The 27,699-nt window shown below is 35.7% G+C and overlaps 1 protein-coding gene across 1 annotated transcript; it reads left to right on the top strand.

The window, feature by feature from the left end:
- The first annotated feature begins 18,822 nt into the window (after window positions 1-18,822).
- On the top strand, window positions 18,823-24,733 carry LOC144434569 (uncharacterized). The gene is made up of 5 exons (XM_078123038.1): window positions 18,823-18,927; window positions 20,801-21,090; window positions 21,925-23,278; window positions 23,899-24,008; window positions 24,581-24,733. Exons 2-5 carry the CDS (start codon window positions 20,911-20,913, stop codon window positions 24,698-24,700), a joined length of 1,764 nt encoding a protein of 587 aa, XP_077979164.1. The 5' UTR covers window positions 18,823-18,927; window positions 20,801-20,910; the 3' UTR covers window positions 24,701-24,733.
- The last annotated feature ends 2,966 nt before the right edge of the window (window positions 24,734-27,699 follow it).

The raw sequence follows: 27,699 nt of genomic DNA, 5'->3' as shown, positions 1-27,699 counted from the left end.
TAGCACGTATGTATATGTTATTTGCCAAATACCGTTCCACATCTTGCTGCGAGGGGTAATTTTTCTGGTAATAACAGTGCGCCGGGGGTGAGCCATTATACCGGAAAATTACCTCGAGCAGCAAGATGTGGAACAGTATTTGGCAAATAACATACTTATATGTCACCTGTGTCTACGAATTCATCTTTGAATGTCTAAAAATGCTGTTTCATTTTAAAATAAAAATAACTTCTGTGTTACACTGTTGAGCATAGTATCATGCACCTCTCCGATAACCGCAATGTGGTTGTTTACATGTCAGCCTTAACTTTATCATCCAATAAGAGTGCATATTTGCTCAGTATTATGATGTAATGTTTACTATTTGCATATCACTCAGTGACATTCAAACTTATAACCTTCATCTGATAAATGAGTGTGTCCTTGTTTTGCGTACTTTATTCCATTAAATGTACATGAATGTTCGTGATATGCTGTGTTTTACTAGTTTAGTAAAAATTGCACCCTCTGTGGCAGTAATTTTGATATCCTACATAAATTTAGGAATTCATGTTTACAATCGCGTGACAACCATGCATTCGCCGTCACTGGACTTTCACCATTCTGTGTGGAATTTTTTACTATTTCCCTGTGACATGAAAAGTACAGTTCAAAGACTTGTTACAATGTATACAACGATGATATTTCGTATGATTGACAATAAATTTGGCATTTGGAAATGTTGGTTATAGCTGTATTTCTAGTTGTCTGCTTGGTTTGTTTACAAGGGAATGTGCAGTGATCACGTGATACAACAGGCAAAAATATGACTGTTGGTGAAAAATACATCTGTGTATCTGCAGGGCTCTCGACCAATCAGAATGCGAGATTGGTGACTGGTGACATATAAATTGCAAATGAACACCTATACCTAGCATGGATCAACATGTGGATAAACAATTTTAAAAACTGTACAGTTGTGCTACAACGCCATTGGCACTATTTTGTTATTTTTTAAGCAGTCAAAATTGAAATATGTTCAGGTAAAAAGTCATTGTGTTGACTGTTAGATTTTATATAGAGTAACAATAGACAATGATATTTACCCTTATTTCTCTAATTGTACAACTGTAATCAATTTTTTAGGTATACATTGATAGAATATGTCCTAGACTTACATGACATTTTGTATATATTTTGATTTCATACAGACTTGATTATAGTATATAGTGTTATGTTATATCTGGTTGATAAGTGGTTCACCACTCATGATCACTTAACAGATTTGGTAAACTTGACAAAGTTGAACAAGAAACTTCTTTGTCTGTTTTTCCTTCCTCTGTATATCCACACCATGGTTTTGTTGAAATGGATGCAATCATTGTGTTTTTGTAACCACCATGCATTATATTCACTGTTGTTGTTTTCACATTTTTAGTGCCATCTACTAGCACCAGACAGCCACTGGACACCAGAGACAGTTCATTTGAAAGTTATCAACATTTTACACCTACCAGTGACTCTGAGTCCAGGAGAAGTACATTATCTGAAAAATCAGTATTTGTCACCAGCAATGGTAAGTTGTATGCATAATATTGTGGCTGAAATTCCAAATACTTATAATTTCCAATACAATTTCCATGTCTCATCAAATTGGAGGTCTAGTATGTGGAGTGAGATGACGATCTGCACTGAGTTTCACTCCTAAATTTCTACAGGTATGTAAGGGTCTCAAAACTGTAAAAGTGCATGGAAAAGTGCTAGACGAGCACTCTGTATAAAAATGTAAACTGAGCATGTAATGGCTGGGTTGTTCTTCTTCATGACTTATACCTCTCATTATGACATAGATTCCTTGTGCCTAATTTTAAAATTGGCTGGTATTGAAAGTATTTGTTTTAGTATTTGAATCCTGTACATTCTACCATTTGCCATCATCTATAGCCAGACATGAGCATCAATAGGGAACTTGCAATCCAGACTGAGTATACTCAGATGCTAAGGACTATGGGATTATCTGTAGTTACCATAATACCTAATCTCAGCTACTGATAGAATAAACCTCCTATGTACAATAGTTATGGTAACATAACTAGATTATTTGTGGTTATAAACAATGTAACAAGATTGTTTACAATATATAGCTTGATTCATATTTATCATCATATTTCCCATGATGCAACATCAGGATATTAAAGATGGCTGGTTTGCATTTAGTTCCCTATTTCAACAGTGGTCCTTTAGAACTGAGAGCTTGTACTTGAGTGCGAGTCACATGCACATGTACTCAGTGAGCTGGAAGATTGCATAATTGCTGGCTGAGTCATGCACTTGCTATAACATAGGAATAAGTGAATTTTAAGATAATAGAAATAAGGACTTTGGGGCAAAGGTCTGTGAAATCATTGTTATTATGCAATTCTTTTCAAGTTTGATCAAACAAGTTTTCTATTTATTCTTTCATGAAGGTAGTAGTAATGAGGCCATTATATCAAGAAATGTAAATTCCATGCAACCTGCTGCAAACAGTCCCCCACCAGAAAGAAGGAACACGGTACATGACAGAGAGATAAAGAACCAGGGTATGTCCAGTGGTGCCTCAAACATCACTACTCTAGTAGATTTGAAACAACAGCTTCATACCATGAGAGGAGACTTAACAGACATGAGAGATGTATTTCCAACATTGATGAAATCAGAACATAGTACAGAAGATGGGAACCTTCGACATCAAATACTGGAGTTGACTGTAAAATGTGAAGAAGACTTCAGAAAGTTGTCCGACATCATAAAATTTACAAATTTAGGCACACCAAAATTCTGTGAAGACATGACTGAAAATGGAGCTGAAGAATTTGATCGTACAGTACCATGCCGATCTAATGAGGTAAATCTCAGAGGCATTTTTGTGTGAGATGAAAAACATTCTGTTACAACACTATACTACACCAAAATATCCTATGTGTTTTAAACAAAATTATGGCATTCATCAAATAAAATAAATAAATAAATAAATAAATAAATAAATAAATAAATATATATATATCCATATTTTTGCAGGCCTGATGGTCAACTAAGAGTTAAATTAGCTTAGAGTGCTTCAAATTTTGTAGAGAGATTAATCTTGCATTGAAATATTAAGTAACCACGATTGATGTTATGATTTACCATTGTTCTGCCTGTTATTTTAGTCAATTCCATCTATATTTTCATGTTTTTGATTTATTCTTTTTTTCCATCAACAGTGTTTTGAAGATATTGTTGAAGAAGAGAACAGAACTACCAAGAGCAAGTTACCTGCAGATGACGAGACAACTACTGAGTCAAGATCTTTGAGTGGTTTACTCCCCAACCTTGCAGCTAGTCTTGAAACTTCCCCCATTGATAACTCTCCAGGATTACCTAAAATTCAGGATGCTCCAGAAAATGTCTGTTGTGAAAGTGATGATCATCCAGAATGTTCCTCAATCAAAGAAGAGAACAAATCAGGTTTAGAAGTCAATCTTGACTCCCCCACTATAGATAATGCTAATAATGTTAGTGTTCAGAATGACTCTACTCCATGCACGAGGCAGACCTTGGTTGTGGAAAAGCCTAATGCCAAATCAGTACAGCGTGCTGTTGTTGCCTCAACTGCAGCCAAAATAAACTCTGTAATTGGGAACTTGAAGCCAATGCTAGAAGATGGAACTTTTGTCCATTTTAACCAACAAAGTGAAGAAACTGAATCAGATGTAAGAGATGCATCTGGGACATCAAAGAATTCAGCAAAGTCTGAAGACAGCATTGGGACAACCACAACAGATAAGACCAAAGGAAGACATTCAAAAGAAGTTAACCATGCTTTGAATGGTGTATTTATATCAGAACAAAGTTATAGCACTGGCCAAAATACATCAAAACCACACAAAGAACAGCGTCACAAAAATAAATCAGACACAGCTATTGCAAGACCAGGTCAAGGATTGAAGTTATCTATTTCGGATGATCCTCTTAATACTGAATCCAATGATACTGATGTAAGACCATTGCCAATGCCAAGGAAGGAAGTAGATTCATGCAAATTCTTGCTGTCAGCAGAATCACAACAAATGGAAGAAGACAGTGATCCAGAAATGTGTGCAGGAGATCGGCAACTGACAATAGCTTATCAAGGTGACATTATTGGCAACAGGGGACAAATGGTAACACAGCTTAATACACCATCCACTACTGATGTGACAAATACAAGCATTTGTCAAGGGAATTCAAAACCAACAACTAAACATGATGGAGAGCTATGTAGCAAAATAACCCCATCCACATCTGCAAGGCAGACTACAGCTAACCATCAGATTTTGCATAGGAGGACCAACAATACTTCAGATAATAGACACTGCCAATCCACAAATATGTCAAACCCTGTACAATTACAACCAATGCCTCGACTCAGGTGCCCAAAAGAGATAAGTCAAGGAAAGAGGGAACTGACGTTGCCATCTTCAAAAGTGGAAAACCAGCCACAAACAAATCAACAACAATCAGACTCCATCATTAATAGTACAGGTAATTATAGAAGTACTAGGTCCAAAGAAGTAGCAGAGTCAACAGGACGTAATCTAAAGTCAGCTTCAACTGTTCATAATCAGGAAATATCAACAACTCAAGTACATGGTCCTTTGAAGTCAACCTTTCCAAGACTACAACCAAGAGACAGAAAGGAGAGCTCCAATTGTAACACCAGTGAGATGTTACTTAACAGAAATATAAGTAATGCTGATGCTTCATTCATGGAAAGACCAAATACAACTCCTGACAGCACTACTACAAGTACATCTCCAATCAAAGCTACTACAGTTACTTCTCCTGACATCACTTCGACAAGTGTGACTCTAGACAACACTACTGCATCTACAAGTACAACCCCTAACAGCACTACTACAAGTGCATCTCCAATCAAAACTACTACAGTTACTACTGACGTCACTTCTACAAGTGGGACTCTAGACAGCACTACTACATCTACAAGTACAACCCATGACAGCACTACTACATCTACAAGTACAACCCCTGACAGCACAACTCCAAGTACAATTTCATGCAGCACTACTACAACCATGACTCCAGACAGCACTACAGCAACTCCTGATATTGCTACTTCAAGTACGACTCCAGTCACTAACTCTACAAGTATCTGTACTACTCCGGACAGCACTGCTGCAAATTCATCTCCTGTCAGTAATGCTGCATGTACAAATCTGGTCAATGATGCAGCTGAACTTCCAACTTACGATAACACTATAACTGAATGTACAACTCCAGTCAACACCAGTGCTTTTTCTCATTCAAGTGCGGACCAACATCTGGAAGCAACTGTTCAAAATAATGGTGACACCATTAGTGTAGTAGAATCATCTGCAGAAGCTCTTGCAACAATTGAAATGTCTCCCCAGACTCTTGAGTCTGGTGCAGTAGGATCAATTAGAGGAAGACCTTTAGAACAAGCATACAATCAAATGGAAGTAAGGTCTACAGGTTCTACAGCTCCATGCAATACACAACCTAGGAGTATTGTTCCAGACTTGGTGATTCGGCTATGTAGGAGCAATTTGCAAACCACATTGCAGCCATGCCGAGAGGAACCCACTAATGCAATACCTGCAGTAATAAGTAGGGAAACTGTTCAATCTAGGATCAGTAATCGATACCTACCAAGCATCATAAACCAGTACACGGGTGCCAGTCGAGAGGATCAGGGACATCTATCCAGTACTTCCAGCGACAATGAAAGTGATACTGAAGTCCTCCAAAATGATCCTAATGAAATTCATTCAGAAGATCAGAATTTTGCAGAGAGCGCAATTCTTCCAAACCAGCAGACACAGTATGATGACCTTGATGTTGTACCAGTTAGAGAAAGTGATGTTCAAGTATCAAGTAGTCCTCAGTCTAGATCAAGAGGTGAGTTTTTATCTTCCGTCAGGGAAGGTCATAATTTTGTGATGAAAAGTCTCTCTGTGTGTGTCTGTCTGTGTCATCGTTTTGTCCCTTAAAATAGCTGGCGCAATTCAAACGAAATTTGGTGCACATGTTCTTTAGGGTAATGGCTAGAACTGATTAGGTTTTGGTGAACATCCAATGAATATTAATGACCTATTTGCATAATTAATGGTTTTCGATAATTAGGCTATATCTTAATAATACAGACTTCAAATTCAATATACTTTCGTACACATATTGATGATAACAAAGTCCATGTGTCATATGAAGTTTGATAATATAGCTAGTAGTTTTATTGACGTATTTGCATAAGTAATGATTTTCAGTAATTAGGCTGTATCTTAAGAATTCACCCTTCAAATTGAATATAATTTGATGCATACTTCAAACAAAACAAATGGCACATGTCTGGAAAGCTTGTTGATGTAGCTTTTAGTTTTAATGAGTCATTTGCACAATTAATGATTTTCAGTAATTAGGCTATACATGTATATGAAGAGTGCAAGCTTCAAAGGCTATATAATTTGGTAGATACATTCTTGATACCAGAGTACACGTCTCATAAAGCTTATTGATGTAACTCTTAATGAGTCATTTGCATAATTAATGGTTTTCAGTAATTAGACTATACCTTAAGAATGCACACTGCAAACTCAACATAGTTTGGTACATTCATTGACAGTAACAATGTCCATTTAAATCTGGTATTGAACTGGCATGATTGTTTGTTTTGTGGTATTTTGTACCTCATACACGTGTTTAATCACATTCCATCAATATTTCGTGATTCAGCTCTAACAACGTTTTCGCCTCTCTGTAATGATCTCAAGGTACATGCAATACACACCCTAGGAGTATTGTTCCAGACTGGGTGATTCAGCTACGTAGGAGCAACTTGCGAACCACATTGCAGCTGAGTCGAGAGGGACCCACTGATGCAGTTCCTGCAGTAATAAGTAGGGAAACTGTTCAATCTATGATCAGTTATCCATACCATTCTATCATAAACCAGTACACGGGTGCTAGTCGAGAGGATCAGGGACATCTAGCCAGTACTTCCAGCGACAATGAAAGTGATATTGAAGTCCTCCAAACTGATCCTAATGAAATTCAGTTGGAAGATCAGAATTTTGCAGAGAGCGCAGTTCTTCCAAACCAGCAGACACAGTATGATGACCTTGATGTTGTACCAGTTAGAGAAAGTGATGTTCAAGTATCAAGTAGTTCTCAGTCTAGACCAAGAGGTGAGTTTTCTTGGACTGGCATGATTGTTTGTTTTGTATTGTTTGTTCATTATAATGATACTTTGTGTTTAATCACATTCCATTGATATTTCATGATTTTAGCTCTAAACATCATTTTCCCTTTCTCTAATAGTGGACAGTAGGATTAAGATAGATGTTTATGATCTCTCAGGTTATGTAAGAACTGATCATCTCAGCCCTTCACAAACTTTCAGAAATCTACAACATCTTCTCTACTATGAGGTAAGAATGTGATCAGAAATCAAATATATCTGACTTTATTTGATTCTTTTCATATGTCCTTAAAGTGAAGAGCTGAGCTACATGTATATTCACTCCTATAGTTTGACTGAGATGAATGAATGAATGAATGAATGAATAAAATTCTTACATTATAGTAAGTGGATTCTTCAACAGATAAATGCTTTATATTTGCTGGTTGGTTGATTGGTCAGTCAGAGATTGGATAGACATTTTCTTTTTTTTCGTGTTCAGTTGTTAATATCACATACTGTAACTCTTTGTCAATATTAGTTTGTCACAGTACAACGTGCACATATCAAGCTTACTTGGAATGTTTGCCTGCAGGAATATGCACCGATGGGGTACAGCATTGGAGCACTTCAAATTCAGTTCCGAGCAACATCACAACCTGTTAACCTGAATGACTCTATTGGCTATGGAGAGCTCTCTATCTATGTACAGATATTGGAATCTGGGGTCAAAATACACGTCTTTGATAATGGAGGTTATGTTAGGCTTGTAGATTCACTCAGGGCAACTGATAACTTTAGCAGACTCTTTCAACTTCTGTGTAATGAGGTATGTATAAGAAGACACACTGAATACAGAAAATGTAGTATACAGTAGCCTAGACTCGCTCAGGTCTCCAAGCTTTTTCCATTCTTTATTTTCATAAAAGACATTTGATAATCAAACATAAAATGATTGTGTTCTTGTGTTGTTTGTAAGTGTATTGATTATCTTTTTGTGGATGTGGTAAAATGTGTCATTAGCTTCTCAAAATGATTCAGTAACTATCATAATCAACATGACAATAACATTGTGGTGTAATATATTGCTGCCTTTTTCCATGCTGTACATATCAATTAAGTCAACAAGAAGTTTAATTGTGATTGGATGTTCTATGTTAGTGTTCTTAATATCTGGCCTGTGACCAAACTATGTATGCAATGACCAGAATTCCTTATTTCAATTTCTTACATGCACTTCATTCTGTTCTTTCAGATTTACTTTCCAATGGGGTACCAAAGCAGTCAACTTCAACTGATTTTCAGAGCTACTGAACAACAAGTCCCACTAGATGCATCCATCGGATTTGGAGAGACACTGGTCACTGTTGTTATAGAAGGATCCTCTCATAGAGATGACACTCTGAGAAGTTAAACTTTAGTTTGAAAGCTCACACATTTACATCAGTTGAACTTTGTCTCAAAAGAATATGTGACTCATGAATCATCATTAATGCCATACTGCAAGCAAGTAATGAGCTTACAGAGCTGAGAGCAATCTTCAGAAATTATTATTTGCCTCAAAGTCTGCAAGCTTGCAGGGTATTGCAAGTATGCCACAAGCTTGTAGCGCTGAGACTAAAACTTCGCTGCTTAGTTTGCAAGCTTGTCGCAATCTTCAACTAGACCCTACAAGCTGTCTACAACCTTGTTGCAAACTTGTGCAAGAGCGTAGCAAACTTGCAACTTTCGTACGGGATGTCAGAATTCATGCTGTCCTGCATTCAAAGATTAGTAATATGATAAAATTACTCAAATTGTCTATGCATAAAAAATAAAAATATGCAATAAATAGTGTTTGCAACATGCTGAAATGTAAGTACAGGTTGAAAGATTACAGTATCTCATTTATCCTTAAATCATAGCAAATTGATTGTAGTGTTGATGCTGAAATGAGCTTAGTCATAACCCAAGCCAACATTACGTAATCAATACAGTGATTGCATTATACAGGACTTAGTCTAGCAAAATTGATCTGAGTACTGCAGGTGCTTAGTGCTGCCGACATCAGACCATGGACAAATGGAACCTGTTACAAACAAGGAAAGTAAACAATTGAATTGGATTAATAACACTTGGCACAGCATATTGGAACAGCACAGACTTGTATTACATGTCATGGTTTGATAACAACAGTTTTGTGGCCTCTTTACCAGGGGAACTTCTAATTTGTTTGTGAGTGTGAACTATTATGTAAAGTGGCCATACAGCTGTTCTTACCAAATGATGGAATGTAATACAACTCTCTGCTGTTCCAACATGCTGTGCCAAGTGTTGTTGATCCAATTCAGTTGTTTACTTTTCCTGTCTGTAACAGGTTCCATTTGTCCATGGTCTGATGTCGGCAGTTGTAGTTAAATAATATTTTGTTGTCTATAAAAGTTTTGACCTGGAAAGAGAATTTAGGGAAGAGGTAAATAATTAATTCATAGAGAATTAATGATGAATAAGTAAGCGCAATGTGCAAAAATCAAAAATCTGTATTGATTGCACTGTCTGTTTATGACAAAACATATTATGGTATTCTGCCATAGCAATAGAGAATTTATTAATTTGTCATCAGTGATGCTTTAGAAATAATATATTCGTGAAAAAATAAATATATGGAATTTAAAATATTTTAAATCATGATCACCAGTACTACTACTAGTAGTGGACGCATACAGTGTCTATTTGTTGAATTCTAATAAGTGACAAAAGGTCTGAAAAAAATTGTTTGGTTCTGGTTACCTGACCCCAACCTTGTTTTTCACGCCGACCCTAAACTTTTTTTACGTATTTGAGAAAAATATAATAAAATGTGTGAAAATTGTGAAGTCTCGCAATAAATAGTAGATATGGAAACTGACATCAACTTAAAAAGACAATATAAAACTGTTCTTCCAATCTGTAATAGCTGTACATCTGATGAGAAGAAACCAATAACACAGAGACCATATGGAAAACAATGGAAAACAGAACTACCTGAAATAGACACATATGAAAAAACGAAAACTTTTTTAAAAACATAATAGTAAATCTACCTACCCCACCTATTCTAAATTGAGTGTAATCAGACCACTTAATTGTTTATGTTAGGCCTAATGTCAAATAGTGTATACAGGACTAGTATAGAATAGGTATAGCTGATATTTTACAGTGCTATTTGAGAATTGTGATTTTTAATGCATTTTAGATGCTAATCAATATTAAGCTTACAAGCCATGTATTTTAGATGCTAATCTATATTAAACTTACAAGCCTCGTATTTTAGATGCTAATCTATATTAAGCTTATTACAAGCCATGTATTTTAGATACTAATCTATATCAAGCTTACAAGCCATGTATTTTAGAGCTGATGCAAGATATTTTAAACTAATCTTAGAGTATTAATGGTGAAATATATTTGCCACAATTTGATAAAAGTGGCCATATGGATGAGGATTTGGTATTTATTTTGGATTTTTATTTTTATAAAACAATTTTATCATGGCTTTCTACTCTAGAAATCAATGTGAAATAACATATGACAGGTTCTTGTTTTTTAACCCAATACATTGGAAAAGATTAATATGTTTGTCATTGTATGTGTAATAACAAACTATTTGCACATATTTTAGCTTTTTGCAATGTATTGAGTTACAAACACAGTCTTAGTCAATATTGTCTCACACTGAAATTCTTAATTAGGAAGCCATGATAAAATTGTTTTAAAAATTAAAAATCCAAAATACACACCCAACTGCAATCCTCCTTAATATGGCCACTTCAAACAAAAACCTGTGTATTTAGGAAATACAATAAAGTGTACAAAATAAGTGAGTTGTTTATTTAGAACACTACAAAGATCATGTTCTTAACTGGGTAAGAAAGACATTTACAGTTTGAAAGAGATTTACATTTCATTTTTTTTTTTTAATTATTATTATTTTTTGATGAGTTTTTCTCTGATCAATATCTGAAATGTTTTGTAAGTAGATTATTCCATGTTTTATATCTATTATGAATTTGATTAGTAGAAAAATACCGAAAATAACTCGCACAGATCAGACCAATCTAATTAAAATCTGATGTATTGCACACTTCGCAATTTCTTTTTGACTGTTATAACTGTAACATTTACTGCCAGATGTTCTTTCGTGAGCACTCGTTACATACATCTGACACAACACCATAGGTTTTCCCGTATTATCTCGTCACTGATCATGAGTGAATTTACTCAAAGAATGATAACACATAATGTGCCAAAACATACTGGTACAATTCTTCAGAGTGCTCTGTTGGAAAAGAGCACAAAATCATTAGCGCAGACAACAAATATTATCGTTACTGTTTCATGGTTCTCTTTCTTACAATTCGAATGTTGAGTGTATATATTGTAAGACGGATTCTGATTGGCTACTCATGAGTACGAGATTTGGTACGGGAACACCTATGGTGTTGTGTCAGATGTATGTAACAAGCACTCACAAAAGAACAAATGACAGTAAACGTAACAGCAAAAAAGAAATCACGAAGTGTACAATACATCGAATTTTAATCAGATTTAGATCAGACGAACTTTTCAAGGTCTTTGGATATCTGCTACAAATTTGATTATTTGTAGACTTGACTCTGTCTTGCATCATATTCTTTTAAGATGAATTTCTTTTTATGATATCGTATAATAATTCATCATCATCATCATACCAGCTTTTGCCCTTGCAATTTTTTACCTCAAATAACAATGAATACAGGAGCAAATAAAACTTTTCCAGGTTGGACTAGACATCTCCAGTTAGAATTAGGGCACCTGTCAGTAATTCGATGTTTCTCATCCGAGTCATCATGACACCTTAATTACAAACGATGGGTTGGTCAAATGGTTTTTAAAAAATTCAAAGTATAAAAAAATTATGTGCATGTGTACACGTTGGTGATACTTTCAATTCATAATCATCTGAAAGACTTAGAAATAACAATTAAAGTAAGAAGGAAACTTTGACCCATTATGTTTGTTCAGATAAGTGCTTGTTCGGCCACCATTGCATCATCCAATCAGTGACACTATCATTTTTGTCTAATCCTGCTGTAGAGTAGAGCTTAAAGGGTGCCAATCTTTTTTATTTATTTGAAGAAATATAGGATCAGGTGTGTCATGAGAAACATAGAATTATAAAGTAAGGTTGCCATTATCCAAGATAAATTGGTGTATAATATAAACTGATGAATATTAAACCATGGATTATAAATGTCTCAAAAAACTTAGATCAGGAGATGTTTGTGAGGGTTTATACAAACGTGATCATTTGATGATGAAATATTACACAGTAGACTTTATGTAGGCATATATTATCACTTAGTAGACAATCATACATCTATAGTAATGCAGTTGTATGTATCTGAAATTATGCCTTGATTACAACTTTTTGCTGCTGCAGTAGGCCAAATTATTCAATATATGGTGTAAAGGGGCTAAACTCTTTATAGGGCTCAATTCACAATCATGCAAAACTCCAGATGAAATATGTTTACTTTTCTATTCAGACAAGATGTGTGGCATAAAGGAGCAAAAAAATATTTCTCAGTAATTAAAGCTTTGAAACATCCTTGATGAATTTATAATATTTTCACCAAATTTTAATTCCCCTTTAATTTTAAAAGTGCTACAAACAAGTGCCTTTTTTGTAGAAACTTAGATTTTTTATTTTAGTTTTAAATCTATTTATATGAATAAAATAATAAAAGGGGAGGGGGGTTGAACTTGTGCAAATATTTATATATATTTGTTTGTTTTGATGCTCATGGCATATATATTTCATATGCATCATTTTAAAGTTACTCCTAAGGAGCTTGTGTAGCCTTTGATTTTGAGTTGGCATGATGTGCCATAGCCTGTAATTACATCATCAGTCCAGGCTTATGGGCCTTCCCTTAGCATAATTTTGGGAAAGGGAGATTAGACAGCGTCCACAATGGCTGATCTGTTAGTTTAGATATGCCAATAGTAGTGATAAAGCAGAGACCCTGTGATGGGTCTATGAATAAAGTTATTTTTTTAGGAATCTAGATTTGAAACGACTACATTAGCTTTCAATTGAATCTCTCGTCAGCAGCATATATGTCATTTTGTCATGTGACCTCCTATTGGAGTCACCTGACAGTAGACTATTGTAAATAGATGGCAGGTTATGGTTGAGGGACATGATGTTTTCAAACTTCACACATTTTTCTCAGCTAATATGTATCCTCTCTGCATAGTAAATTTACATAGTAGTTGCTTCAAATCTAGATTCCAAAAAGGCAACTTTATAGAAAATGTCGTCAAGTATCAATTCCTAGTCAACTTGATATACCATAGCTTGTAGCTGTATTCTCAGTAATACATGTAGTATGTAAAATTACAGGGATAGCATCAATGACTGGATGCACAATCACCAATTTACCTAGCTATGGTAGGCATACATGGTTGCTAATTAACAAGACACTTAATTACTTTGAAAACAGTTGTGCTGGAGACACTGTCAAGTTCCAAGTGCTTTTTTATGGTATGGGAGAAACCATAACATGTCGAGGATGTCCACAATTGAGTATTCAGTATGTATCTTTATTACCTGCTTTGCCAACATATTTCAGAAAGATTTGGTGACAATTCTCATTTTTCAGCGTTAAATGAAGAAGATGTCCACCTACAATTTGGCATTTAAACTTTTTAAATCAAAACCCATGTACCATGAAACATCCACCTCTCCAAAATAATTAGTAAGTTTATCAGAATTTTTTATAAACATTGCAGAGCTGCCAGATTCAGTGGCAACAATAGTTTCAAAACAAAGAAATGTCTTGTTAATTATTATATATATGATGTCTCTGTGTGGAGAGCAATTTATCTGACTGTTTTACCAATTAAGTGTCCAGGGTATTGATGCCATCCCTGTAAATGAAACTCAATAGTCGTGCTTTATTTGTAATTATTTACTTTTCTTCAAAATAGCTACACTCTATCCTTCCTCTTTGGCTTGGATTTCATAATGCAAGATAATTTGTAAGGCATTGGTGACAATGTCAAATACTATTTACCTCAAGCAGGAATGAATAAAAAGATTTTGTAGGCAGCACTTCTAGACTCGTATATGGGATGTTTGTGCTTTTATTTGTCTTGTGTGACATTGACGTGTTTCATTATTATGAAATCCCACACCATTGCATGATGTTTTTGTTAAATTAATCAAAACTGGCCTTGGGGAACTAGTGCCAGTCTAGTAGCACTGCATGTTATGAAGAAAATGTGTGTGTGTTGTTGTTGTTGTTGTTGTTGTTGTTGTTGTTTTGTAGAACACAGTGAATTGTAATATTGTAAGTACGTGTGTGTGTGTGTGTGTGTGTGTGTGTGTGTGTGTGTGCTCTCACAAGAGTGCTAGCAGTAAAGCAGTCCTCTGAATAGACAGGTTCAAAAGAATTTGACAGCATGACTTACTATATCAAAATTATGCCTCATATTTCAGCAACCCATCAAGAATCACTCATCCGGATGTGTTCCATCAAGTGACAAAGCAAATGTGTAGTATAACAACATTTCATGAACTTTTATGTACACTTCACGCGAATTAATCCTCAAAAATAAACTCAAATCTAGCAATCATAGCCATGCCCATAGCAACAACAGCAAGAAAGTGCATTGGCACAGATGACAATATATATTTGATGGGTATACCAATCGATCGATCGATCGATCCAAGTAAGGCTTGTAATGATGTCCCAACAGTTGCACCCACAGTAAGCTGAATGAACTATAATTCTTTCTAATGTGTGTGCTCTGAGTTCATGTACAATGTATATTGAAAGCTTCTTGAATTCAGGTACATATCACCAGTGTACAGGGTTTGATGGAATACATTTTCAAATTGTATATTGCCATTGATTGGTTTCTGAATATATTAAACCCGTTTTTAGCTCCACTGAACTGTCCCCAAGGCATTTTTTATTTGTATGATTTATTTTTTAATTATAATTTATACAGTATGCATTGTTATTGATGGGTCAAGCTTCCCTTGTTATGTTCATTATACCCTGCAAGGGATTTTGCAGTAACTCTATCCGCATACAAAATTTAATCTCATATATTACATATGGAAGCACATAAATCAATACTACAACAAATAAGTTCAAATTGGAAACAAAATTATATATCTTATCTAGAGGAATTGCATTGATTTGAGCAAGTCGAATGCCATGCCTAATACGTACCTACACACTGAGCATGTACCCCCCAATACATTGAACACTAACCTGTAAAGTATGCCCAGTCACCTTTACTCATAGCCCAAACCCTTTCATATCTGTAATAAATGGAGCCCTTGCGAGCATTCTGAAACCTGTTTGGAAAGATCAAGACCATTGAGAGTGGAGCAACAAAGTACGATGTCATTATAGATGTCTCCTGAGTTCCAAAATATTTTGTACTGTTTAGAAGTGTCCAATACTTTCATTTGGTTCACTTTCTTTCCATGGCAAATGAAATAATTTGTCCAATTGCAAATTTAAAAGAGAGACATGTTTGAAGTGTGGTGGTAACTTGAACTGAATATTTGTATTTGTTTAAGCAGGAATTCGAATGGAACATAAATGTAATTAAAATGATATGCACTTGTGTTATATTTAGTGTTTGCAGTCATTAAATTGATGGTTTATATAGACATGAGCATGATGAGCCATTTACTTATGATTTCAGGCACAGGTTTTAAGAATAAACGATACAAAAAATTTACATAGATGTTGATTGATTACTAGTACTAGTATTCAAGGTTTTCTCCACATTTAATTGATCTGTATCAGATCGTATCTGTAGCCCACTGAGTCACTAGGCGACATAACGTCATCTACATTTCCTATACTTCAGCAAGTGAAGTAAATCTGAAGACAAACCTATACTAGGATTTCATTCTCCATGTTGATCATAAACAACACCATCTATAATGAGTGAAATCTCCCAGTTTATCAAAAGTATGTATTGTCTATTGGTTAAAATTTTAGTACTCAATAATAGTAATCTATCAACATCTATGTAAACATTTTAATTTTTGTCTTTTTTCTGAAACCATGCATATCATGAGTAAACAAATACATGTCGTATTGTGCAGCTATAGTACTAATAAATGTAGGTACCATTTGATTTAAGATGTTATAACAAGGTATAATTTAGGATAAATAGATTGTGACTTTCATTTCATTTCAGATGGCTCAGTTCATCATTTGAAAGGCTTATTTATTTAGGATATTAGATAATTCTAAAATAGATAAAATGTTTTTTTAAATTAAGTTTACGACCGAATACGAATCTTGTTCTGGAAGACTTTTGAATGTTTTTTTGTTTAATTTCTTTTATTTATTTTTTAACAGAATTTGTTGTTATTGTTAAATCTTGAACAGTAAATTTGTTGTTGTTGTTGTTGTTGTTGTTGTTGTTGTTGTTGTTGTTGTTGTTGTTGATGATGATGATGATGATGATGATGATGATGATGATGATGATGATGATGATGATGATGATGGTGATGGTGATGTTTACCTATAGTTATGTAATACACCGTAATTCTAAGGCCTAATAAAAACAATTGTGTGGTTCCGGTTACACTCAATTTTAGTTAGGCGGGGTAGGTAGATTTTTTTTTTTTATTTCATAATGTTTTTGTCATGTGGTGGGAGTGTCTGGTTCAGGTTTTCCTGTGTTATTTATTTCTTCCTATCAGATATACAGCCATTACAGATTGGAAGAACAGTTTTATATTGTCTTTTTAAAGGTGATTCAAAATGCTCACATTCACTATCGCTAATTTGCTAGACGACATGTTTGTGAAATGCATTCTGGTTTTAAAACTTTTCAAAAGCGTCTGCAAACACCTTAAAATGACCCTTTTTCAGTCACTTCCCTTCGGATTTACTTCGAGAGTTTTCGGGTATTTCCGGTCCCACCTAGACCACGGGATTTTATGACGTCATAAAGAGACATGGGTAGCACGTAGCCTATGGCGAGCGTAGTCACTAGGTGAACAAAACTCAACAGCATTGTGAAAAAATGCATTGCTAGTGGTTGTAACAGACATCAGTAAACAAAAACTACACTCTACATGTCTTATTAACCAACATTTACCGTTATTTACTCACACTTTCTGACTAATTGGCAGTGTCTGTGGGTATAAATGCTAAAATATGATCTCCCCATATTATGGCAAAATAAATCAAAACGGCTAGACTACAGTGTAGATATACATAAACACTTGTAATGTCGCTCGCGTGTTTCAATTTATTTATCTGATTTTTTTAATTATTTGCCGAGGAGAAGCATTACAATATCTTCGACAGGCATGGCGTCGACAGCATATTATAGCCCACTATACTCACTGATGTCGCCTTTTGAACGGCGCATTTAGCAACAAAGTAAACATATTTATCTTGAATAAATATACTAGCTATTAGATTGCCATATCATCAGCAATAAAATTGTAAAGAATTGAGGAAATTTCGTGAGTTTAGTGTTGTCATTTATATGACTTTAGCAACTCGTCTGGAAGAAAACTTGTATGGTTTCCCTTGTTGCGATATCACTTAATTTAATGCAACAATGCAACGTGCCTATTTAATATTCATTAGAAGAATTCTGTAACGAATCATGGTATTCGAAGTGTACACTTTAGGAAACCAACAAATCAAATATCGCGATGTGTTCATGATATCAAATACGATTGGACAATATTGACGTCGGCAATCAAGGTCGTGACCCCAGCACATGGTTATGAAAGAAAGCCTGCAACTAGATACTTGGCTAGCCACGTCCGGTCCCGTTTCTCAGGGTTTGTTTTGAAGTTAGAGACGTTATTTCTGTACGACTTGAAGAATTTTACAATATATCTGATTGATAAATATGGATTACATCAACACGTGGATAAATTTAACCCGACACGAATGTGCGCTGTGCTCTCCCGATTCCATACGTACATTGTACATACACTGCTTCAGCTTTGATCGGCGGCCTAGTATGAGCTTACTGCCGCGGCCGCGGTGACTGCACAAAACTTGACAACACTACCCCTCTACCGATATATAATAATCACCTGTATACCGTGATAAAAACAAGCAATAATTCGAGTCTCCAACAAGTCGTTGAGACCTACTTCTGTTCTGTCCGATCCGAATGCGAGTTTCTTAGGTTTTATATGGGTTTCAGACTCGGACTAGAGTATTACGCCCTAGACAATAATAGATGTAAACTTGTGTTCACAAGCCAAACATGTGACAATACAAGACCACAACGAAAACTGTGAAAAATGTGCAGGTCAGTCTCATTTTATATATGGACAACAAAATTAGGTCGGTCACAGTTCCATTTACATGTACATGATGCAATGACTCGGAGCGTACTTCCATATGCTCGGAGCAAATCGAATCAATTAGTGTATTATGGGACCAACAAATATATTGTGGCACATGTCCCGATACGCCTTCTTGAAGTTTCCCATTGGTATTCTAATAGCTAGTATATCTATTCGAGATGAAATATGTTTACTTTGTTGTTAAATGCACTGTTCAAAAGGCGACGCGAGTACGATTGGGCTAAATATGCCGTCCTTGGCCAGGGGATGCCGGCATGAACTGTACCAGCGGCGCCATTAGTGTGTAATATAGAGCTGACAAAACTTTCAAAGACCGATTTTTCGACAATAAATAAGCGACTATCTGGTAGGTTCCACTTTTACTATACGGTACTGTTGCTTGAGGTTGTGTTGGAAAGTTGCCGAACCGTATGTGGTTTAATTCGTGTGTCGAATGCGCGAGTATCGTCTCTGTGTGGCTGGTCGATCGGGCTAGCTCTATGGCCGGCACACACTGCCCACATGTGTTAATTATATAACTATTTTATTCGCGCCCTTTCAATGAAAATGCAAAACTAAACTGCTTAAAGCGTGTCTTAAAAGATTGTGTACACATAATCCTTGAAGCAGCCGGGTGAAGCAGGCCCTGCTTGCAGACCATGGTTCAATTTGTTGGTTGGTACTTCCATGTTGCGGAACTAGAAAGAGTAATTCACCACTCAATTCTGACTAGTCCTGCTTGCATGCGGAGTAATCCGGGACTCGATTCTGAAAATTGTCCCTCAAGTCAGTGATATAGACTCGTGCACCGTCATGTAAGCAGGACTAGATTCTGACAAGTGTCCCTCCGTTGAATGTCATAATCGCGTCCCGTACACCATCTGCAAGCAGGACTAGTCGAATTGCAGTGTATTTTCAAATCGTTTTTCATGATTGGCGAGCAAAATTTAAAGTCCCTATCCGCATGGATTCCGGGATATGAACCGATGTGTTTGCACCAATATTCCGCCACAGACAGGCTATCAGCCGGTGCAAGAGTCTCTATTGTGTTACACTTACAGGTACAGATGTCTCACTACATTGTCAAAATGTTATTGGGGAAAATGAAAGAAATGTGTCGAAAATAACTAAACTGTTATTGTTAGTGTTCGGTTTAACATTTGAGTTTATTTGGACCATGAATGTATTGGTAGTATTTATACTACACATGACTGAATACCTCTATGCACAGTCCCTCTGTAATCTTAAGACGTAATGTGCTTCATATATCATGGTTTGTGTTGATTGATTTCTTGAGAGTCACCCAGTTTAAGTATTGTCACTTTTCAAATGATTTACTTTCACTTCTGCAGCCATGTCACGTCAATAACAGTGGGTTTTTTGTGTTTAGTAACCCTGTTAACAGATGGGGGAAATCTAGGAAACTTTGCTTATATTTCCATTGTTTGTATCATAATTTTGGTGGGAACGTAGGCAAAGCCACAACACGTGGTTAACTCTGGTAGATTTTGTCTACTTGCATCCAATACAGAGGAACAATTTAAAGTGGGGCTTGCATGAAGCTGGGTTGAAGATAAAGTTTTTGTGGCTTTCTAAGTATCAGAAATGCAGCTAAGATAAAATCAGTCACACTTTTGTTCTCCTTTAACAAAAACCTTGTTGCCGCAAAACCTCTGTAAACTCCCTTGGGAACTAATTTTACATTACCACCCTTATCAAAAACACTGACTATTACATAGAGAATATAAAGCATGCAAGACTTTAAACGTTGTGTATGTTTCTCTTCACTTTTAACTTTCATTTCTAGGTTCCCCCTCTGATCTAAAGGACTATCTCGTGTGGTGACACCCAGCAAAACACAGGGCACTAACAAGACAGTATACATGTACTATCACCACAACAAAAATACGTGTTACTGTCCCCATTGAGTTCTCTTCATGCATCTTGTTTTCTTTAATAGTAATACACAGCTGTACCTCAGTAGCTACAATGTATTCTGTGTACCCCACAATAACTAATACTTATATTGCAGTAGTTTATAAGAATCTTGTTGTTTCATTATCGTTTCTCCTTCACTTTGACCAAGAAAGCTACATGTACCTGCCTGTCATCATATTTTCACATCCTATAATTTTGATCTATGAAGCACACTGCATTTGGTGAGTTGTAGACCATTATTCTTGCTTTCATTGGACAAAACTTTCACCTTACAAAAATATTTCTATGGCATATTTGTGCAGACAGAAACCATGGAGATGGACTATTGGCTAATGATGATGATTCCAAGTTACCATTGGTTATCAATAACATCAATAACATCTTGGTACTCCTCGACAAAATCAAGGATGATATGCCACAACTGCTGCGTGAAAAGATACCAGAGAAAAGCAAAGCAGAATATGTCATGGTTGTTGAGCAGTGTCTTTGTGCAGTTAAAAATGATAACATTACCGAACTACAACAGGTTTATGATCCTAAAAAGCTTCTGAAATTGAGGTTTCCCAAAACAGAGGGAGGAAGACCCTATGAGGTAAAGAAATAACCTCTACATTTTGTTCTAGAAAGGCTTAGAAACGGGTCCTGACAATTTGTGTCAGCAGTAATTTTTAGCACAACTGAACCTCAGAGGTATTTTGGTGTAGATACATTTGATTTAAAATAACACATAAACTATACAGTTGTGCTACAACGCCATTGGTACTATTTTTTAATTGAGTCCTGCCATCATTTATTGCTGCAATGTGATGTAATAGAGAGACTTTAACTGAAATATAGCATGCAAAGTGAACACTGCATGCTAAACACATTCTATTTCAACCCCTGTTTATAAGTAAAAAAAATAAATAAAAAACAGCAGAGCTATTTCAACTGCTAGGTAATTTGTGTTTGTTTCAAAAGCTGTGATTTGTATAGTCGCTGAGAAATCATAACACTGTATACATGTATTTTAATTGAAATAACTGCACCCATAGCCGAATGAACTACATTATCTGATATTTGACATAACAGGTCACAAGAATTGGGTATACCCTGTATAAACATGTACAGTGTTGAGAATTTCAAATTCTTTAAAACTTTAAGATGGCCATCTTTCCTGTTATAAAAAACAAGAATATATGTTAGGAAGTATAATACATAGAGACATAAATCAGAGCATCTGTTCCCTATTGCCTTGTTATAGGATACTCTGTCTTAACACGTAGAAGTTGAAAATCAAATATGAAAGTTATTTTAATATCACAATATAAAGTATGTACATTCTCATGTTACCATGTCTTTGAATGACATATCTGGTTATTTTGTGCAATGTTGTGAATAAACCATTACTAATAATGTAGTTCTTGCTTTTTACATTTGATTATAGTTTTGTACCCAGGGTGAGGAAGATCCAGCTGGTGATACCAAGGCAAATCAAAACTGCATCCATAATGGGGAAAAAGCAGCCTTGCCATATAACACTTTAATTCAAAGTGAGCAGTGCTCCTCAGACATCCAACAAGGAGCTACCCCTGGTGCAGTCTGTAACTTTAAGGAGGAAACTATTGTGAACACACTCAAGGAGACAAATCGTAGTGAGATAGCTCTCCCAGAAAGCAATGAAGAACTGGAACGTATGCAGCACATTGCAGAAGATGAAAATGTTGAAGATGTAGAGCAGATAAGAAATAAAGTGACTGAAGAGCAAGAGGCAGAAGATGAGAAGACTAACACTTCTGAACAACCTAGTTGGTCTTCAACTAGTAAGATACCATCAAGTCCAGAACAGCAAGATAACTCCAGAGGTGTTAGCAAGAAGGAAAGTTTGCAGGACAAGGCAAAATCTCTCAAGAAAGTAGTCGATGGTGCCATTGATGACCTATCAGAAGAAGGATCTGAAACTTCTCTGAATGAAATACCACATGGAGTGTCTCCAGGCCCAGTACATTTTAATGCTCCATCCGGTGACACTAATGGGCAAGGTGTGTTAAGGGAGGATGAAAAACTAAGTGCTAGCTTACCATCACATAGAGAAGTGAAGAGTAGACCAGACCATATGGATGCTGTTAGCTCATCAACTCATATTGATGATAAAGATGAAACGTACCACAACCAACCAGAACCAAGAATGTTTGAATCGCAAGCAGAAGTGAGTGAGAGCAAGAGGTCAGACCCAGCTGTAACAAGTCTCCACAACTCAAGTGACCGTGAAACTTTCCAAAAACCTTTCCAAAGAAATGGGGATCTTTCCAGTGGAGGTGCCATAAGAAAGCCTACAAAGAGAGAGAGTGACACCACTCCAAAAGTTACCAGGAGACCTGACATAACACTTGATGCCTCATCAAATGAAAGATTCTGGAGACAAAATGGTAGTAATCGAAGGACACAGAGATTACGGAGGTCAAGGGAGCATTACAACCTATGTGCTATGTATCGAGAAGACAACACTGGGAAATTGGTACGGAAACCACTTATAGATTCCCAACAAGATGATGTCCCTAGCAGGCAAACCATTCAATCCATGGTGATGTATCCCTACTCATCAAGGGCCAGTCACCAAGATGATGGAGATGAAGATCCCGGTTCTCCTGGATACAGTGACAGTGACATTGAGATGATATCTGAGACATCTGACGAAAGTGATGAGGGTATGATGGATAATCAGCATGACCTTAGACTTGAAGACTTATGCACTGAGCTACCAGATTGTGCAGGAAAGTCAGAGCGTCAAAGTCAAAGAGGTAAGCAGTTCTTTGTTTTATCCAACTTATGGCTCAAATTCATTACATATACATATATATGAATAATAATAATGATGATAATAATAATACTAATACTTGTAAAAACACATCTCAAAGTGTTGTACAATATAAGTATAGAAATTGCTGGGTAAAAAGTCTTTAAAAATTAGGTGTCTTAGACACAGTTTTAGCACAAGGAAATGCTGGCAGCAGTCTATTCCACAACCATGGAGCACATATTGAGCGTGATCTGGCATTACAAAATGCAGTGTTACTACCTATCAGCTAGCTGGTGCAAACTGAATGCACCCTTCGCTGTTGAGTGCAGGTTGTGGCACTTAGTGGTGTAGCTGAACTGTATCTCCTTTAGTTCAACCAGGGCCATGATATCATTGAATTAAAACCTTATGTTAAGCACATGATGATGAAAAATCTTCCCATACTTGATATTAAAATGAGAACATACAAATGTAAATCAGGATTAATAACCACAGTTTTCTCCAACACTTCAAGGTGTTTGTGTATCTATAAATCATAATCCTAATTTTAGTTGAATCATTATGTGCAATTGTTTATCATATTATTCATAATAACAGTTGAAAAACTTTGTGTTTTTGCAGCACCTGGATGTACACACATATATGTGTATTGCTGTTCAGGGAAACTGAGATATGTGCAATCTACTGCCACCAACACTTACCGAGATCTTCGTCAGTTCATCTATGATGAGGTATGAAATCTACAACAAGTCTCATGCGGTTAACAACTATTGCCAAGTTAAACAGAAATTACACAGTACCTGAAACTAGCATTAATGATGTTTGAAAACCTAGTAAAAATATTGTTTTATGTTTGTGTTACCAACACCCCTTTCTTTAAAATTTAGTTGTTTTTTTCGACCTCTGGCAAATAAATAATATAATAATAATAATAATAAAAAGTAAAGTTGTTTTGTTTGGCAGACAACATTCAGTATAGCCCTAAGGTGGTGCTTCATTTGCATGTCTGGTATCAGGTGGTGCTTCATTTGCGTATCTGATATCATATGTTTTGTTCTCACTTTAATCCCATGTAATTGCATTACATGCAAATAGAGATGGTTAATATGGCTCTCTGTAACTTTATCCTTTATCATCAGATATAATTCATAGATGAAAGCAAAACATACAAACAAAAGAGATGAATAATTTCCTTAAAGAACATTTCAAAACATACACGAGTGCAGATTTTTGCATTAAAGCGAAAATTATCAAAACATATTTACAGCACTTACATGTACCTGTAAACTCTTGTTTTTTCCAGGAATATGCTTCAAGAGGTTATCAACTTGAACAGCTTAAGATCTTCCACAGTGCAACTCTACAAGCTGTCAACTTGGATGCAATGATTGGTTTAGAGGATCAATCAGTCTATATCATATAGTAATGAAGTACATGCTATCTTGTAAAGCATGTATGTGTAGACACTATACCCTATATTCTTTGTAGTTTAATTGGGGTTAAAATGAAATATGCTATTCATTCATGTAGAGACACTTAGTTTATCATGGTTATTTGAATAGTATGCTATGTTCTTAATGAAAGTGTTGATCTTGAAATATTTGCTATTTACAGGGTCAGCCTTTTACATTTTTTTGTCTGTGCTAGTCAGTAAAAAGTGTAGACGTGTATAATATAATCATCATATGATTTCTGAATCAATCAAAAGAAAATAATGTGCAGGTGATCTGAAAAGCAATTAGCACAAGTATGTGATGTTAAGTTTTCAGTATGTACTGTAGAATGATAGCTTGAAATTAAAGTATGAAAATACTACCAGATCAGAGAGATTATAGACTTTCAGTTACTACCAAGTCAGAGAGACTGTAGAGTTTTAATTGGGCAGCACAACATTTTTGACATTCTTGTTCAATGTTTTTGTTAACAAATGGCATATTGAACAAAAAAAAGTACCAGTACTGATAGAGCGCACGCACATGAAATGTTATATTTTATCTCATCGTAAACACAAATAAACAGCATTGTATTTGAATCTGCTTTAGTTCATCTGACAGTGATGATTGTTTTCACAGTGAGATAACGTATCATTGTATACTATATGCTTGTGAGCTATTAGTGTCTATATTTTGTTTATTCATAACAAAGTGCATGTGTGAGTAGTAAAAACATTGTGCAGCCTAATTGAAAGTCTATGGTCACCCTTGTTTGGTAGCAATTGAAAATCTATAGTCACCCTTGTTTGGTAGTAATTGAAAGTCTATAGTCACCCTTGTTTGGTAGTAATTGAAAGTCTATAGTCACCCTTGTTTGATAGTAATTGAAAATCTATAGTCACCCTTGTTTGGTAGTAATTGAAAGTCTATAGTCACCCTTGTTTGGTAGTAATTGAAAGTCTATAGTCACCCTTGTTTGATAGTAATTGAAAATCTATAGTCACCCATGTTTGGTAGTAATTAAAAGTCTATAGTCACCCTTGTTTGGTAGTAATTGAAAGTCTATAGTCACCCTTGTTTGGTAGTAATTGAAAGTCTATAGTCACCCTTGTTTTGTAGTAATTGAAAGTCTATAGTCACCCTTGTTTGGTAGTAATTGAAAGTCTATAGTCACCCTTGTTCGATAGTAATTGGAAATCTATAGTCACCCTTGTTTGGTAGTAATTGAAAGTCTATAGTCACCCTTGTTTGGTAGTAATTGAAAGTCTATAGTCACCCTTGTTTGGTAGTAATTGAAAGTCTATAGTTACTGGTTTTTTAAATAATTAAGCAATAACCCCTGCCGAAGGCGGGTATACACGAGATTTTGGTACAATTCGCGACATATAGCACGAGCCGAATGGCGAGTGCTATATGGAGCGAATTGTACCAAATTCGAGTGTATACACGCCTTCGGCGGGGGTTATTGCTATTATATTATATCAAAATATGTGTCTATATCTTCTAAATGTGATTCTGTGGTTATTTATATGCCTGAAAAAGGCGAATTCGCACGTACAGAAAAAGATCGTCGGTAATAGATCGTCGGGAACGAGCATATTTTGATGAGTGGATACGTTCATGTCGCCCCTACACACACTGCATGAACGTTATGAACACAAACCATACACTGCATTGCATTGATAAATTACTTTATTTACATCATATAATGCATATCGAAAACGCGTTGAAACTAGCAACAAAGAAAACGGGGCAAGAGGTCAAAGAAAGTAACAATTTTGTTTGGATATTTACATATGAACAATACAATCTTGTACACTGCTAAAATTAGATGTCTCGGCGTTGAATCAGTTGAATCGGAGAAAGCTCGAGACAGTAAATCAGAGACGCGACGTTACACAGTCTACTTTAATTTAATGGTTAACAAATTGAACATTGACTGAACCTGAAAATGTACAGTTTTGAAATAATCCTGACGCACTTGACTGATGGTTAAAAGTTCAATTGGTGTTGCTTGATTCAACGAGAGCAGGACGCTGAGACGGCTCGTTGCATGGGAGAACTTGTACCTTATCAGCCATGGCCAGTGATGTTGAAGCCACTGATCGATCGTTGCTTTCGATCGCAAGGTTATCAGTGGAATTATTTGGACTACTGTAACCCAAACTATTGTACAGGATACCTGACACACCTTTACTCTGAGGAAGTGTTAACTTATTGGTATAAGAACGAACACATTCAGCTTGTATGTACTATTCATATGCTAGTTTAGGGGCCCATTTTACCACTGCCAGCCGTGGTAAAATGGGATTTTACCACAGTTATTATCCAATCAGAATGGCGCATAGTAGCATGATATAATATAATTATTATTTTATTATGTTTGGTCGTAATTGAAAGTTTATAGTCACCTTTTTTGGTAGTAATTGAAATTCTATAGTCACTCTGGTTTGGTAGTAATTGAAACTAGTCACGCTGGTAGTAATTGAAAGCCTACAGTCACTCTGATTTGGTAGTAATTGAGTCTGTTACAGTCACTGGTTTGGTAGTACAAAATGTAATTGAAAGTCTATAGTCACTGGTTCGGTAGTAATTGAAAGTCTATAGTCACCCTTGTTTGGTAGTAATTAAAAGTCTATAGTCACCCTTGTTTGGTAGTAATTAAAAGTCTATAGTCACTCTGGTTTGATAGTAATTGAAAGTCTATAGTCACTCTGGTTTGATAGTAAGTGATGCAATCACCATATGACTTTATTGATATTGTCTTTTATCCAATATATTAATGGTTAGACATAACTAGAATTTCAAGATATTTTAATAAATCATAGTGAAAAGCAGTTTTTCTTATGCTAGAATTGTATAATCTCAAATGTTACTTTGTTTGTCAGCAGACAAATTGATAGATGCACCTCAGTATATCCTACCAATTTTCTCAGATTTCCCAAATCATTTACCAGCTGGTTATTTTCATTTTGTCAGAAATTGGTTA

Source organism: Glandiceps talaboti, chromosome 4 (genome assembly GCF_964340395.1).
Source record: "Glandiceps talaboti chromosome 4, keGlaTala1.1, whole genome shotgun sequence".
NCBI lineage: Eukaryota > Metazoa > Hemichordata > Enteropneusta > Spengelidae > Glandiceps > Glandiceps talaboti.
This window is presented reverse-complemented; position numbering and strand designations above follow the sequence as displayed.

Bases quoted from the DNA above. Each gene is read 5' to 3' on its own strand.
- LOC144434569 (XM_078123038.1), top strand. From the start codon at position 20,911: ATGCCACAACTGCTGCGTGAAAAGATACCAGAGAAAAGCAAAGCAGAA. The intron at 23,279-23,898 runs GTAAGCAGTTCT...GTGTTTTTGCAG, and splicing joins AGAGCGTCAAAGTCAAAGAG to CACCTGGATGTACACACATA. The intron at 24,009-24,580 runs GTATGAAATCTA...TGTTTTTTCCAG, and splicing joins GTCAGTTCATCTATGATGAG to GAATATGCTTCAAGAGGTTA.